This window comes from Tetranychus urticae, chromosome 2 (assembly GCF_039701765.1).
Source record: "Tetranychus urticae isolate SD_2017Ah chromosome 2, NJAU_TeUrti_SD_1.0, whole genome shotgun sequence".
NCBI classification, from domain to species: domain Eukaryota; kingdom Metazoa; phylum Arthropoda; class Arachnida; order Trombidiformes; family Tetranychidae; genus Tetranychus; species Tetranychus urticae.
Window position 1 is genome coordinate 23,400,784 of NC_142959.1, and position 15,797 is coordinate 23,416,580.

A 15,797-nucleotide genomic window follows, 5' to 3' on the forward strand; every position below is an offset into this window, starting at 1 on the left:
ATCAAGAATTTAATATGAGATATTATTAGCGAAATAAAGATTGATTTAAATCAACCTATGATCTAAAATTAAATATTTTTATTTCTATTGTTATTCTCCTGAAGATATTGAATAACGTAGGCACAGCTAGTGCAATCAGTTAATGTTTAGTTTTGATCGCAATTATCTGATGAATGCAGCAGTAAACATTGATAACCCGGTGATGCCTACAATTGTAATTAATCAGTTTAGGTTACTATCAGAAATGAGAATTAAATACAAGTGTTTTAAAAATGTCCGATAAAAATTTGAAGAAGCTACGATCATTGAGCATTTGTTAAACGAAATAAAAAAGAGACTTAAAAATTAATCAAATAAAATAGATTGATTTATTGTTTGATCGGAATGTACTTTTTCGTGTTTGCGCTCAGCTTTTTTTATTTCCGAAACAGGGTGAAAGAAAAAATTGATTCGTATATAACTTTTAGATATGTCACAAACGTAGACGATAAATTAAACAAAAATTTATGCTGAGAATCCCATCATTAATACATCGAAACAAATTTCACAAACTCGTACCGATCTGTTTAGGTTAAATTTGGGAATTGTAATCATTTTGGCAGAACAGTTAGAGCACAAAATACGACCACAATGGCGACAATGATGTTTCCTATATTGGATGCTAAACTTTCGAGAGCATTCAGAACAGTCATTGCCCTCAGTCCAAACTGGTTCTGCATCTAATGAATCCAATAATTTATATAAAAGTGAATTACTTGCTACTTGACAGTTAAACAAATTGGTGCCGCTTTTATTACTTGTTCCTAGGCAAGCTCGATTTTTAACTAAAGCACGGCAGAGATTAACGTTTCCATTGATGTATGCTAGCAATAAAGCAGTGTTACCCTCTGCATCAGGCTTATTGATTGGATATTCAGGCTCACATGCAATGAAATGTTCAAAAATAGCAGCAGCATTATCCCGCCCGAATTGGGCAACAAGATGAAGAGGAGTTTGTCCCTTGGCGTTACAAGCGTCAGATTGAATTGTTGACTCGTTCATTAGAACTTTTACTGTTGCAAGGTGACCTTTTTGGCATGCAATGTGTAAGGCATTATTAAGATTAATATCGGCAACATTGAAATCAATTCCTTTTTCCAACAAAATACTTGCAATAACACTGTGATCATGTTCAGCGGCAATATGGAGAGCAGTTTGCTTTTGTGCGGTCACATCATTAATGTTCACACCAGCCAAAAGTAAATTTCTAAGAATCAACTCTGATCCACATTCAACAGATAAATGGAGAGGTGTCATTTGGACTGGATCTTGGACTCGAGAATGAATGTTAACATTAATTGATAACAAGAAGAGGACACTTTCAATATCACCACGTTTAATGGCGGTATGAAGAAAATTGTATCCTTTGGCATCATACTTTTCCGCTGAATTGGGGTCCCGATTGAGAATCTCTTGAGCAGCTTTGTTGTTTTTTATGCTCATTGCTGTGGCAAAAGGTGTACATCCATTACGATCTCGTAAATTAAGATTAAGAGAGGGATGACAGAGAAGGAGAGATATTATGGTTGAATGTTGATTAAAAATAGCAATATGAAGAGGAGTTTTTCCATCGGCATCTTGAATATTTACACTTGCTCCAAACTCGAGTAATGTTTGTACAACATTCTCTAGTCCCCAAGCACATGCCATATGCAACGGTGTTTGGCCATCGTGAGCCTCTTCGTCACCTTTACCATCAGGAGATGGTTTACGAGGTGAATTGAGGTCACATCCACTTCGAATAAGGAAAACAGCGATAAACTCATTATTTTCGTCGAGAGATCGATGAAGAATGGTTTGCCAACAGCCACCAGGCCCTTCACCCCAACAGTTTGTATCACATTCATATTGTACCAAAATAGATGCAATATCTTCATTTTTATTTTCCAAGGCAATCCAGAGCGGAGAGTTTCCATTCTCGTCAAGTGTATTTACATCAGCTCCTTTAGAACACAAATCGATTAAGACTGATTCGAGTTGATGTTTTACAACTAATTGTAATGGTGTTTCACCATTTGGCGTGGAAAGATTAATATCAGCACCATGATTTAAGAGGAACAAAGCTCCTCTAGAATCCTCATTAATGATTGCCTTGTGAAGTAATGTATATCCAGTTGAGTCTTTAATATTAACATTGGCTCCTTCATCAATCAATAACTGAGCAATATCTAATAACTTCAATCTGATTGCTATAGAAAGAGGTGTTTCATCATTTGAATCTTTGATATTTAGATTTGGGAGGGTGATAGACGATCCAAGGTCTTTACCATCAGATGCTTTACAACTCAAAATAATACGAATTATGTTTTCATGTTTATTGAGAACCGTTAAATGCAACGGTGTTTGATTAAAGACTTGCAGTTCATCGCTGGAAATTCTTTCAGTTGGTGAAGCAAAAGGATCACTACTGTTAACTGTAGTTGATGAAGTAACAATGTTACAATTGGCACCATTTTCCAATAATGTTTTGACCAACCTCTCCAAACCAAGGGACGCAGCAATGTGTAAAGGAGCCTCGCCTTTTTTATTAGTAACATTAATCTTTGCTCCATGGTTAATCAAGAAAATGCCAGCAGATTCATTTTTCTCAGAAGCAGCAATATGCAACAATGAATTGCCGGATGAAGGGTCCGAAGAATCAACAGAGGCACCCTTTTCAACTAACTTGATAGCAAAAATGTCATTGCTCTCAAGCTGTGAGAGAGCCAATGTTAATGGTGTAAATCCTTTGGCATTTCTAGTATCTAGTGATATATTTCGATATTCTAGAAGTTCATTGAAAACAATTTCATTATCATGTAAAATGGCCAGATGAAGACAAGTGTTTCCTTCTGCATCTTGAAGATTTGGATCTGATCCGGCAGCAAGTAATTTCGTAGAGATTGTAGGATCAGACAATTTTTTGGAGCACACTAGATGTAATGGAGTAAGCTTTTCCTTTGATGTAGCAATATGAACAGAGGCACTCGATTCAATCAAGAAATTAATCGACTCTCCATCATCGCGTTCAATGGCACGATGTAATAAAGTTCGCGAGTTGTCATCCACAGCATTAATGTTAGCTTGATGGCGAAGTAAAGTTTTAGCAATACTAAGTTGACCAGTTTTTAGAGCTAAATTTAATGGAATCTCTCCACTTTCATCGAATTCATTGATTTTGGTGAATAGTTGACTGTCATATTCAATGAGATATAGAAAGACAACATCTTCTCTTTTGATTTTGATTGCTTGATGAAGAGGAAATCTCGTCTTTGCCTTGAACATATTAAAAAGAAGGGAAGCTGACATATGAGCAAAATCATCAGAGCCAAAGTCATTCCAGTAATTGGAAATTAACTGAGAACAGTGATTTTTGAGTACATCAGCTTGAATTTCATCAGCAATTTGGTAAAATTTTACACAATTACGGACATTAACAAAAGACATCAGTGATTCTTCACATTTCTCCACTAAAGAGCTTAAATGAAATCTCTTGGCTATTTTTATGATGGTTAAGATAGTTTCTTCTATATTACTTGTTAAATCAATTTGGTCGGTGTAAATCCATTTCAAAATAACTAAACCAGTATCGTAAGGTATATCCTTCCAATCGAGAGTACTAACTTCATTCAGATCTTCAACGCCCCAATGGTCACTTCTTGAGCTAAGAATAAATTTGTGAGCCTTGATTTCTCCTCCGTTCAACAAAATGGTACAATCACTATAATCCTCTTTATCCAATAGATTGGCAATAGTTTTCATTAGACGGTTAACAAAATGATTCTCGTTGGTTTCTCCGGCACTTGCCACCAGAACATTATATTTGCGTTCAATCTCAGAATTTTTGGATTGTAATTTGACATACTGTTCTCTTAATAAAGAGAGATGTTCTCTTAATTTTTCCACTTCACCACGTTCCATAATACGAGGAGTCAGAGAGAAATAAATTTCAAAACGATCAAAAATAAACTAACAGACACAATTGTATGAGTCCAAGTGTTTCCAACACAAGTCAAGTAGACATTTGGAGGTGTATCCAACAATGGCAATAAAATCAGCAAAAATTAATAGAAAAGAGAAACCACAATCGTGATCACTATAATTGTGAATAAAAAGATAGTCTTTTTATGTGTGACTGTAAAATTCAGAACAACATAGGAACATTAAATTTATATAGTTCCTATGTTGTACTCTTAAATATGTCACTGGGAAACAAAACTGAAGAGTTGATGAACAAACGCACCAAATTATTAAAAATTAATGATTGATTCAATGAAGAAAATTAATAAAAGTGAGAGCAAAACATACAAGTAATTGCATGTTAAAAGGCGATGTCTGAAGGTTTCACTTAAGTCGGTTTATCACAGCTGAGATACCCACATTTACTTGGCGGTTTAATTCAAATCGGTATTCTGTTTTTAATTCATAAAGGTTCGACTTTTATTTAAAAATGATAATAATGATTTATCAATTGGTAATAACATCAATAAGTACAATTTGTAAACAAAAACACTCAGAATTAAATAAGAAATATCATTTGAAAAATTGGCTGGAAGACAAGGAGAGATCATGATTTCTGAAGATTAATACAACTGGCAAATCTCTTGCATTAATGGCTGAGATAATGGGACACAATTCATTAACAGTTCCTTAAGAAGGCGTTGAATCTAATTTATTTCATCAAGCTTTATTCCGATTTCTTTGGATAATAATTAGCTCAATCAAATTTTCTTTCATAAAAAATCAATGAATCGCTGAATCCCATCAATTAAAGAAGATTGAAAATGAGTAAATAATCGCTGCTCATAGAGCTAAAAAGCTATCCCAATAAGTCTCATTACCTCAGCCGTTACTATAAATTGCTTCTTTTATGTTCAATACTATTCAATCTGACTTGAAAATTTTTTCACTCATACATTTGTAATCATAAGCAAAAGCAATTCCGAGATGGTCTCAATATCTCAGCCCTTACTGTATTTGATTTGGTCTTGTAATGTTGATACAATTTTAAGAAAACTTTTGAAGTAATTCATATATGGCGATAATAAATTGGCTAAAATGAAACAATAAAGAGTTGAACAAAATTTCGAATTTAACTCGAATTTTAATAAAGGTCGATAAATAACTTGAGATTTTCAGCAAAGCTGAAATTAAAGATACATTAAGTAGATTAAACTAAATGCTCAGAAATGAAAGTTGAACACAATAAACAGTAAAGCCAACATGATGAACGAACATACGAATTTGGCAGTTAATCGATGAAAATTATTAACCATATAATAATACTATGGAAGCCAATAACTAATCGAAGACGAAAGATTAAGTCAAAGTATACCAGATCCGTCATTAATAGAAATTTCGGTGTAAATTCACAAGACGATGAAATCAAAATGATTCCCAAATGAAACTTTTAATATACCAAAGGCACATTAGAGATTGGAGTAAAGAGTTAATATTGATCAATATTCAAAAAGAGGTGAATCTTCAATACTTCATTCAGCTGTTGGAATATGTTTTCGATAAATTAGATGAGCGAACAGAAAACAAAGAAGTACATAGAAAAAAAGCGATATCTCTTCTGCCATGGACCTCCACTGCTGAAAGACGGAGACGATATAAATGACAGATATGAAAATGTTGTAGGTAAGGATAATGTAGCATTCCTCTTTTACAGCACCAAATAGAGCAACAAAGGCGAGAACAGTTCCAAAAAAGATTCCCAAAATGAGAAGAGCTGTTTCAGGCGACCAAATAATTACATGTGGAGCAAACAGGCAATACAACTGACCAGCCAAACAAATTGAATTGATAGAAATGAAAAGCCACTTGACAAATAGGAAAAGCCATCTGAACGAAGTTGTCTCCTGGGCCAAGGCGTTTGACGGCAATTCATCCACAATAGTGACCTTCTTTTTTTGACTGCTTCTGTTAGCATCCATTTTTGATACGTCTTGGGTAAAAAACTAGGAGATTCACTGAGTGAATGTAAATTATTTGATGGCTTGTGAGATATTAGCAATTAGAGAGAAATGTTGATCCAGAAAATGAATTATGGACCAAGTTGATTTCATTCTGGTATTGATGATTAAAAACATGGTTGAAGATTATTTCATAAATAACAGACCACAAAGCAAAGTCATTGTCCTGACATTATTCAGTGTACACACACATTTGACTGAAATAATATAAATACAATTATGTATCACAATAATATGATCAACTTTTTAGAGATTCAGCCAACAGAAGCAGCTAATTTGGCCTTTATGAGCATAGTGATGAATCTCAAGATAGATCATGGGAGATTAACAGGGAAAGATTAGCAATGTTGGCCTAATTTTCATTCAACATGTAAATTAAGGCACAAATAAACAATTTCTTAAAATTTTACACGTGATAAAAGTTTGCGCAAAATCAAATTCGAACTAACCTTTTTTCGAACTAATTTCGCTTTAATTTTGCGTAGATTTCAAAATATTCAAATCCATATGATTCAAATTGACATGATACATAAACTTAGAACCATGTAAATGAATAAATTTAAACGGTTGTTACTGAAAAGACAAAATCTGAACAATTGACACAAATGGGCAAAAACGGGTAAAAATCCATTTCTTCAAAATTTAGACTCTGCTATTTTGTAGTGACATGAAAATTGAACCCATTTGTGCGATCGAAGATTTCTCTGATGAACAGTTTTCGAGGAAATCGAGTTTAAAGTTGAAACTTCGATAGCCTTTTGTACAATCATGGAAGAAGATTTTTTCATGAAACTCATTTTTCTGAAGTAAATTTTAACGGAAAACCAGAAAATTCATTTATTTGAGGAATAAAATTTTCTATCTTCTTTAAGACAGATAAGTTCGATTTCTAGCTAAACCGATCGCTTTCTATGACCTTAAGAGTTAATGAGCTGAAACTTATCATTTGTCTGCAAAAATTGTTGGCTCACATCATGAATTGGTTCCTTTTTTCAATTTATGAACAGTTCTCTTGATTTTGGCCATTGGAATTAAAACTTTGACGCTCAATATTTCGAGAATGGCATCACCTACAATCACTAATCCTATTCTTTCACTAATTTAATTGTCCACTAATTAGTAATTCAATTCGATTCAATTCAGTTCAATAACTTTCCATTAGCGCATTTGGCTTATGATTTTTATGCTTTAAATGACCGAGCAACAACTTATTCAACATGCAAAACTCATCTAAACCCATTTCTTGGTAAATAAACCAATTTTCTGGTTAAACTTGCACATGCAATGCAAAAAGTACTGCCAAATGCGTGAAAATTTGAGCTAAGAGTTGAGACTCAATGGGTTTGTGAGGGAATAAAAACTGAGTCCATTGGTGCTATTTAATAATTCATCCGATGGACAGTTTTCTAGAAAATTAAGGTCAAATTTTGAACTTCGATCGCCTTTTGGTCAGCTAAGAAAACAGATTTTTTCACGAAACTTACCTTACTAATGTATCTTTTGATGATAAACCATAAAATGGTCTTATTTTGAGAAAAGAAATTTCCTTGTTTCAATAAAACAGTTAAGTTCGATTTTGATTTAAACAGATCACATTCCATGAGTGTAAGAGTTAAAGAGCTGAAACTTGTGCTTCGTCCATAAAAACTGTTTGTACAACCCATGCATTGACTACTTTCTTCAATTTATCAACCGTTCTCTTGATTCCGGACATCGGACTTAAAACTTTGAACATAAATATTTCGAGAATGGCATTGTCTACAATCATTATTCTTTCGCCAAAATATTCTCCTTTAATTAGTAATTCAATGCAATTCAATAACTTTCAATTAGCCCATTCGATTCATGATATTTAAGTTATAAATGGACAAGAAACAACTTTTTCAACAAACAAAACTCATCTTAACACATTTCTTGGTAAATAAACCAATTTTCTGGTTTAACTTGCAAATGAAAAACAAAAAGTACTGCAAAAGACTCGAACATTTGAGCATAAAGTTGAGACTTGGTAAATTTGTAGAGACATGAAATCTGAGTCTATTGGTGCTAATAAATGATTCATCAGATCGACGGTTTTCGAGCAAATCGTAGGTAAAGTTGAAACTTCGATCGCCTTTTCTCCAGCTATGGAAGCAGATTTTTTCACGAAACTTACCTTACTGATGTATCTTTTGATGATAAACCAGCAAATGATCTTATTTTGGAAAATAATATTTTCGTTTTCTTTAAAATAGATCAAGTTCGATTTTTATCTAAACCGACCGCATTCAATAAGTGTAAGAGTTAGCGAGCTGAAACTTATGCTTCGTCCATAAAAACTGTTTGTACAACACATGCTTTGATTACTTTCTTCAATTTAGTAACAGTTCTCTTGATTTCTGCCATTGGACTTATAACTTTGAAGCTCAATATTTCGAGAATGGCATCGCCTAAAATCATTATTCTTTCACTAATTTGCTTCTCCACTAATAAATTATTCAATGCAATTCAATAACTTTCATTTAGCGCATTACGATCATGATATTCGGGCTGTAAATGTGTACGAAACAACTTTATTCACAAACAAAACTCATATTAATGCATATCTTGGTGAATAAACCAATTTTCTGGCTAAACTTGCAAATGAAATGCAAAAATTACTGCAAAAGACGCGAACATTTGAGCATAAAGTTGAGACTTGGTGAGTTTGTAGGGAAATAACAACTGAGTCTATTGGTGTTATTTAATAATTCATCCGAAGCACAGTTTTCGAGAAAATCGAAGTCAAATTTGAAACTTCGATCCGCTTTTATTCAGCTATGGAAGCAGACTTTTTCACGAAACTTATTTTACCAATGTTTCTGTTCATGACCAACAAGAAAATGGTCTTATTTAGAGGAATAACATTTTCTGTCTCTGTAAAACAAACAAGCTTCGATGTTCGTTTGAATCGACTTATTTCTATGACCGTAAGATTTAGAAAGCTGAAACTTAGCATTTGTGCATAAAAGTTGTTTTTACACATCATGGATTGGATCCTTTTTTCAATTTATGGATAATTTTCTTGATTTTGGCCATTGGACCTAAAACTTGAAGCGCAATATTTAGAGCCTGGCATCATCTACAATCTCTGTTCACATTAGATTTTATTATGAGCTATGATAAAATATGACTAAATACATTTAAAACTGAGTATCCTTCTAACAATTAAGGTTTGTGTTTGAGTAATCAACCTACTTTATGAATAGAGTCTGACAGCAAGAGTAATACAATGCTATAACTTTTTTAGTAGGGTCTTGAATAATTTACTATCTCACTATGTCATAGCCCATGATAAAATCTAATATAAGATCGAAGAATGATGATTCTAGGTGATGCCATTCGCGAAATAGCAAGTCTCAAAGTTTTAAGTCCGATGTCCGGAATCAAGAGAACTGTTCATAAATTGAAGAAAGTAGTCAATGCATGTGTTGTACAAACAGTTTTTATGGACAAATACCAAGTTTCAGCTTTCTAAATCTTACGGTCATAGAAATAAGTCGATTCAAACGAAAATCGAACATATCTGTTTTACAGAAACCCAAAACTTTATTTCATGTAATAAAGTGCATTTTCTGGTTCTCCATTAAAATTTATAAAAGCAAATGAGCTTCTTCGGTACAGGCTGCTAGAAGAAACTGTTGGTAAAGCAGCCACAAACGCGTTAAGTGGTCAAAAAAATGATTCATCTGTTGTTGCCCAAATGATTTTAAAAAATAACTTGAATTTGATTTTGGTGTTAAAATTGTGTTGGTTGTGTCTTTTTAGTAACAACCCATTTAAATTATGAATCCACCAACAGTTTCATGAAACATTCAAGTTAAAATAAAATTTGGATGTTTATTGTTTCAAATTATTTAATAATTATACTAAATGAATAGCTGAACAAAACTGGAAAATAATTATAATTTTAAGGAAAAAGGAAATGGATAAAATCAAAAGGTAATACTAATGTGAAGCTGATTATTGAAAAAATTGAATATTTGTATGATTGGCAAAAACAGTATTTGTATCAATGTTGTTTTACAGAGTTGGTTTTTGCCACAAAGTTCACCAGGAATTTCAATAAAAATTAGTGATTATGAGCCGATTCCCCGCCAACAATCCAATGATGGGCCATAAGTTCACTTAAAGGTGCTCTATTGGTTGGCTCAGCAATAAAAACACGATTCAGGAAACACTCCAAATCACTGCCAATGGCTGTTTCATTGCGTCGTAGGTGAGTTTTGTATCCTTCCAGATAGTCTCGAGTCTTCTTTTCAAAGCAAGGCTTTCGAGTCAATAAGATTGAAATTATACAACCAATGCCCCAAATGTCCGCAATATGAGCATCATATTCACCCTTTAAAGTTTCAGGAGCCAAATGGTGATGATGTTCCTTTTCTTTCTCAGCATAAATTGGCGCTTGTTTATCAGGATCCCAAGTGACTATGGCATTGCCGAAACCAGTCAACTTGGCAGTTGCTTTGTCTCCGGACAAGACTACATTAGATGCTTGTAAATTACGATGTCCAATACAGTTTTCATAAAGGTACTGTAAACCTTTCATTATATCGACTATCCATGGTTTGAATTCCTCTTCTTTGTAGCTCGTTTTCCTTGATATCTTTTCCAAATCCTGTCCTAATGGTTCACAGAAAACGTAAACCTTTATCTTGGTCATGTAGATGTCAATGATGGATGAAATCTGGTCACACGGATAGGTCTTGAAATAGCTCAATATTTTAGTCCCTTGTCTGAGCAGGTTTTCCTTGTATTTAATGGGTAAAGAGCTGAGTGGTAAAACCTTGACGGTAACATCAACACCATTTGCGGTTCGAGCAGCATAGAATTGAGAAAATTTACCTTTACCAATCAGCGTTTCTCGAAAAATCTTGTAACCTTCTCGATTACTTAGGTAATCTTCATCGTTGATACTTTTAGCTCCTTCAAGGGATAAAATTTTTCGAGCACGGGCAGTGATTTCATTTACATCACGCTCTTGAGGGTAAACTTGAGCTTCCTCGGTAGCCTCTTCAGCCATCTTTTATTTTTTGGTTAAATTTGTCGCACGGTTGGAAACGGTACTAATGGATAGATCGATAGCGGGTGTAATCGAGATGATGATCAATGTTAAATGTAAATCGCAAAGAATAAACTAATAAACAATCAAAATCCTGATTGCTTTAAGATTGACAACAATGCATATAACATTTAAGAGTTGAAATAAAATCTTAAGGATTGTTCACCTCCTACTTAATTGTTGTAAATATCTATCCAGCTACTAATTGTAAAATCGACAATTGTATTACATTCGTCTCTCTTCAAATTTTATTCAAAAATGATTTGATGAAACCCAAGTAATTTACTTTGATTAGATTTTAATTCATTTTGAATGGGTATACCAGGGTTAAGATATTTCTTATTTTTTGGGTAAAGCAATCGGCCATTTCAAAAATCTGAATGAAAGCTCTAGTAAAGCAGCTTATCTAAACATTATGTTAGGGTCAATTATTACTTAGTTGATTAACAACTATTATTATTAAATTAAAAGTTGTATTGCATTTGAAATTACATTTACAAGTTTTGTTGATGAACTTGTGAAATTAAATGCTGGTCCCTTGATTCTTTTAGCGGGAAAATCAATTGAAGGCGCCTTTTAAACAATAAATTTTCCAGACATAGTATCAAGTTGTTATTATTTTGTTGAGTTTTAATTTTCCTCATTTCAACTGTTTTATAATTTTTTGAATCAGTTTTATTCAGTTAATAAATAGTTTTAGATCATCATGGAATTCGGCTCAACACCCAAAAGAAGTAAACTTGACAGTGGACATGTTAATGTGGCTCATGAAGATTTTAGTGATGATCTGCCTTTTTATAGCTTCCCACCAACTGGAAAAATTGATCTTATTGAAGTGGATGACATGGTAAATGAACGATTATCTATTCTAGAAGTGTTCGAAGAGCTAAAAATAAGTGAAATTGGACAGTCAAAAAATTTAGCTGACCATCTTGGTACAATAAGAGAACGCCTTAAACAAATTGAATCTAAATTTGGTGACAACTTTATTACTACTTTACATGCGAGAACCTTAGGTGCTCATAATACTTTGAAGAAAGATGCTCGTCGTCGTGATCAAATATCCCATTTCCTCTTGAGACTTTACTTTTGTCATCCACAAGAAAAAAAGACTTGGTTCGTAAACAGAGAAACTGAGCTTCTTCGGTACAGGCTGCTAGAAGAAACTGTTGGTAAAGCAGCCACAAACGCGTTAAGTGGTCAAAAAAATGATTCATCCGTTGTTGCCCAAATGATTTTAAAAAATAACTTGAATTATGAGCCCATACATCTTGGTAATTCGGATTATGATCGTGATCTTAGAAGAAAAGCATCCTTTAACAACCTTTTTGTAACCAACGATGATAAATCTCCATTTTATCGAATTCTGTTTGAAGATGCTTTGGATGTCGTACGAATGCGGAAAGCTTACCTTCAAGATGGTTATGCCTATGTTTCAACTCATGACATGATTTCTTTGATTTGTACCAAGTTCAGACAAGAACTGAACACTGCTTTATCGCGACTTAATATGCGTAGGTCTGATGAAGAACATCGCCTGCTACCTATCATCAACAATATTTACTTAAAAAAAATAGCTTCCGCTAGAAAATTGAAAGCTGATGCATCAGGTAAACTGAAAGAAGTAGTCACTCCTGATATGATTGATAACTTAGCGCTTGAACATTTTCCTCCTTGCATGGAAAGTATTCATCTCAATTTACGTAAAAATCATCACATAAAATATGGTGGTCGTCTGCATTATGGACTGTTTTTAAAGGGAATTGGATTATCTCTTGAAGACGCTGTTAAATTTTTCCGAGATGAATTCATCCAAAAGTTGGCCCCAGAAAAGTTTGATAAAGAATACAGATATGGAATACGCTACAATTATGGTAAAGAAGGAAAAAAAGTCGATTTCAGCCCTTATGGATGTGAAAAAATAATTAATAGTACTCCTGGAGTAGGTGATGCTCATGGTTGCCCTTTTAAACATTTCGACTGGACCAATCTTAAAAAATTTTTAGTTCGCAAAGGTGTTGGGGATGAGGTACTACAAAACATTGAGAGTCTTGTGGAGGAGAAAAACTACTCTAAAGCGTGTGGTATATACTTTACAGTTAGGCACCCTAGCCATCAAATTTCTGATGAAGGTATTACTCATCCAAATACATTTTATGCAGAAAGTCGCAAGGCTTTGCAAAGAAATCCCAAGAGAGAAGATTTGATACTTGAAGATGAAATCGACCATTTCACAGGCTCTTTTCTTCCCGAAGAAGAGACTCTTAATCAAGATTTAACTCAAGAGATGGGTGAAAATGTTCCTGAAGTTCCCGAAGCTCCTGGAGCTCCTGAAGTTCCTGAAGTTTCTGAGACTCCTGAAGTTCCTGAACCAATGGATTCAAGCGAAATGGTAAGTGTGTAAAAGCAAATGAAAAAGCAAAAAAATTATAAAGTTGAAAGTCTAAACTTTCCGCTCTCAAAGTTGAATATAAAATTTGTTCAATGTTAATTTTTGATGTTTTACTTGAATTTTAACAGGAACAGGAACTTACGTCAGTTGATCCAGACCAGTCTGCAATCGAAGAATCTATTGTAGAAAAAGAGCATCATAAATTGACAACAATAATTGAACGTTTAGATGATCCTAAGGAAACAGAAACTGATAATCATGCTAATGAGCCTGAACAATGATTAAAATTTATGAATTTTATCCATTTTATTTGAGCTAGTCGTATGGGTCTGTACAAAAACAAGCCTTTTTATGTAAAAAAAATTGCCATGGCGAGATAAAAATATTGATCAAATGGATCCTATTGAGCTGCAAATGAATCCACCAGAATTGAACTCAAGGAGCTAATTTCCAAAGTAACCATTGTTTTATGACGTTGTTACCATTCGCTTTACCTTGCGACTAGAATAAGTCACCATAGAAAACCAACATGTAATACCAATTGCCCCTTCAACACCCGTAGGAAAAGAAAGGATTGCTCCGATAGGAAACATAAGATTGGAATCGATTTTTGCTAATGGAGTATATCGATACGACCAGATTAAGTACGTAGTAATCAAGCCCTGGATGGAGAGAATGAGTATAAAAATAATGAGATATATTGATCAATATGACGAATCAATTTGTAAAGATTTTTTAGTTTTACTAACCATGGCCACATAGCAAACACCATAGACAATAACTTGTACCTTGAGTTTGAGCATTGTTTTCGTATTTGCTGCATAAAAAGAACAATATATTAATTTGATGTACTTAAATCTTGTAACAGTGAATTTTAATCATACAGCTTGTATCAATTAATGCTATAACTGGTAAAACTTACCTCTGCTTTTGAGCTCCTCGGTCATTTTATTTATTTTACGTTGAATTTTGGCATATTTTACAAATTCTTGAGTCATATTTATTGTACCCAGTTCAGTTTTCAAATCAGTTACTTGTTTCCTTAAATTTTTCTCCATCAAAGAGTCTCTAAAGAAGATCCACATGACCTAAACAGATGAGAGAAAACGTTATAATTAATAACACAACCATCGAAATAGTGAGGAGTTGAAATGACCTACCAATTTTACAAAATTTGGCATAAGCGTGGTAAAGATCCCCCAAAAAGTAACAAACCAAAACACGTTGTGATTGATTTCAAGATTAGTATCTGATGATGCCATAATTATTTAACAAAGCTGAATTTAATTCTAGATTATGGAACGGTAATGAGTAGACAGAAGCTGAGGTAGTCATAAAAATGAATTCACAAGTTGTAATTAGCTTAACGCATAAGCCAACCATAAAAAATCCCTTTTCAACAGCAAATGCCTAAACAAGGAAGAAACAGACAAAAATCAAAATGGTAATTAATCAAGGATTTGAATTAGTAAACTATAAAATCAGTCAAATGTACAAAATTATGAAAATAGAGTCCATGATACATGTAATATCTGAAGGGAAGAATAAGAAGTTACTTACCCAGTCAAAATAGAGGATATTGTGAAAATTGAAGACGGATTAGTCGATACTTATTGTGTGAATAATTTGATCATATTTCAATTGACAAATAATTTAATGTATTATTAATCTAAATTATTCAGATTAATCACAAATATAAAAGCAAGTTGATGACAAAAAACCAGGATGAATGGGTAGGCTTGAATGAGCCACTACATAGTAACCAAGTGTTACTGGATCAGCTGGCAACAGTAAATAAAAGGAAAAGGACAAAGAGTAAACTAAAACATACGCGACAATGTCATCATTTCTGTGTCAATATTCAACACCCTGTTTAATTGTCAGGTTAAGTTGAACAAAAATCAGGCATTTTTGGCAAAAATTATGTTTTTCTGTGTGTTTTTTCAGAAAAATGGATAAAAATCTCTCATGTTCTGTAAATAAGGCTATTCAAGACTTGATGAAGCAATACTAACGTCCAACTAACTGCTATTATTTAGCTGATTAAAATTATTAATCAATATTTGTCTACTACTTGACCTGACCTTGATATTTGGTTTACACAATTGAATGGCTTGATGAAACTAAATACATGACAGTAAATATTGAAAGGCTTATATCTAATTATGAACATTAAGAAAATTAAATACATTTGCAAATACAGTATTCCCTCGAGTTTTTTGTTTTTTTTATACACTGCCATCTAGGTGAACTACAAGGGGAAACCACGAATTTTACAGTTTTAACAATTAAAAAACTTAATGACTCCCCCTATAGGGAGAGGACTCCT

At 33.3% G+C, this 15,797-nt stretch overlaps 4 protein-coding genes across 4 annotated transcripts; 1 reads left to right on the top strand and 3 right to left on the bottom strand.

Annotated features, from left to right (window-relative positions):
• Nucleotides 1-345: 345 nt before the first annotated feature.
• LOC107367480 (ankyrin repeat and FYVE domain-containing protein 1) lies at nucleotides 346-4,376 on the bottom strand. The gene has a single exon (XM_015935180.3). It carries the CDS (start codon nucleotides 3,937-3,939, stop codon nucleotides 505-507), a length of 3,435 nt encoding a protein of 1,144 aa, XP_015790666.2. The 5' UTR covers nucleotides 3,940-4,376; the 3' UTR covers nucleotides 346-504.
• Nucleotides 4,377-10,086: 5,710 nt separating this feature from the next.
• On the bottom strand, nucleotides 10,087-11,037 carry LOC107367420 (serine/threonine-protein kinase unc-51-like). Its single transcript, XM_015935123.3, has one exon. It carries the CDS (start codon nucleotides 11,035-11,037, stop codon nucleotides 10,087-10,089), a length of 951 nt encoding a protein of 316 aa, XP_015790609.1.
• Nucleotides 11,038-11,669: 632 nt separating this feature from the next.
• On the top strand, nucleotides 11,670-14,402 carry LOC107367559 (uncharacterized). Its single transcript, XM_015935272.3, has 2 exons — nucleotides 11,670-13,468; nucleotides 13,597-14,402. Exons 1-2 carry the CDS (start codon nucleotides 11,783-11,785, stop codon nucleotides 13,747-13,749), a joined length of 1,839 nt encoding a protein of 612 aa, XP_015790758.2. The 5' UTR covers nucleotides 11,670-11,782; the 3' UTR covers nucleotides 13,750-14,402.
• LOC107367560 (guided entry of tail-anchored proteins factor 1) lies at nucleotides 13,750-15,210 on the bottom strand. Its single transcript, XM_015935273.3, has 5 exons — nucleotides 15,029-15,210; nucleotides 14,629-14,878; nucleotides 14,391-14,556; nucleotides 14,218-14,285; nucleotides 13,750-14,130 (listed from the first exon to the last, which is right to left on the bottom strand). The coding sequence occupies exons 2-5, from the start codon at nucleotides 14,728-14,730 to the stop codon at nucleotides 13,936-13,938; spliced, it is 531 nt and encodes a 176-aa protein (XP_015790759.1). The 5' UTR covers nucleotides 14,731-14,878; nucleotides 15,029-15,210; the 3' UTR covers nucleotides 13,750-13,935.
• Between the last annotated feature and the right edge of the window lie 587 nt (nucleotides 15,211-15,797).

Coding starts and splice junctions, on each gene's coding strand:
- LOC107367480 (XM_015935180.3), bottom strand. CDS start 3,939: ATGGAACGTGGTGAAGTGGAAAAATTAAGAGAACATCTCTCTTTATTA.
- LOC107367420 (XM_015935123.3), bottom strand. CDS start 11,037: ATGGCTGAAGAGGCTACCGAGGAAGCTCAAGTTTACCCTCAAGAGCGT.
- LOC107367559 (XM_015935272.3), top strand. CDS start 11,783: ATGGAATTCGGCTCAACACCCAAAAGAAGTAAACTTGACAGTGGACAT. Junction 13,469..13,596: donor CAATGGATTCAAGCGAAATG/GTAAGTGTGTAA, acceptor GAATTTTAACAG/GAACAGGAACTTACGTCAGT.
- LOC107367560 (XM_015935273.3), bottom strand. CDS start 14,730: ATGGCATCATCAGATACTAATCTTGAAATCAATCACAACGTGTTTTGG. Junction 14,557..14,628: donor TGCCAAATTTTGTAAAATTG/GTAGGTCATTTC, acceptor TCATCTGTTTAG/GTCATGTGGATCTTCTTTAG. Junction 14,286..14,390: donor CGAGGAGCTCAAAAGCAGAG/GTAAGTTTTACC, acceptor CTTTTTATGCAG/CAAATACGAAAACAATGCTC.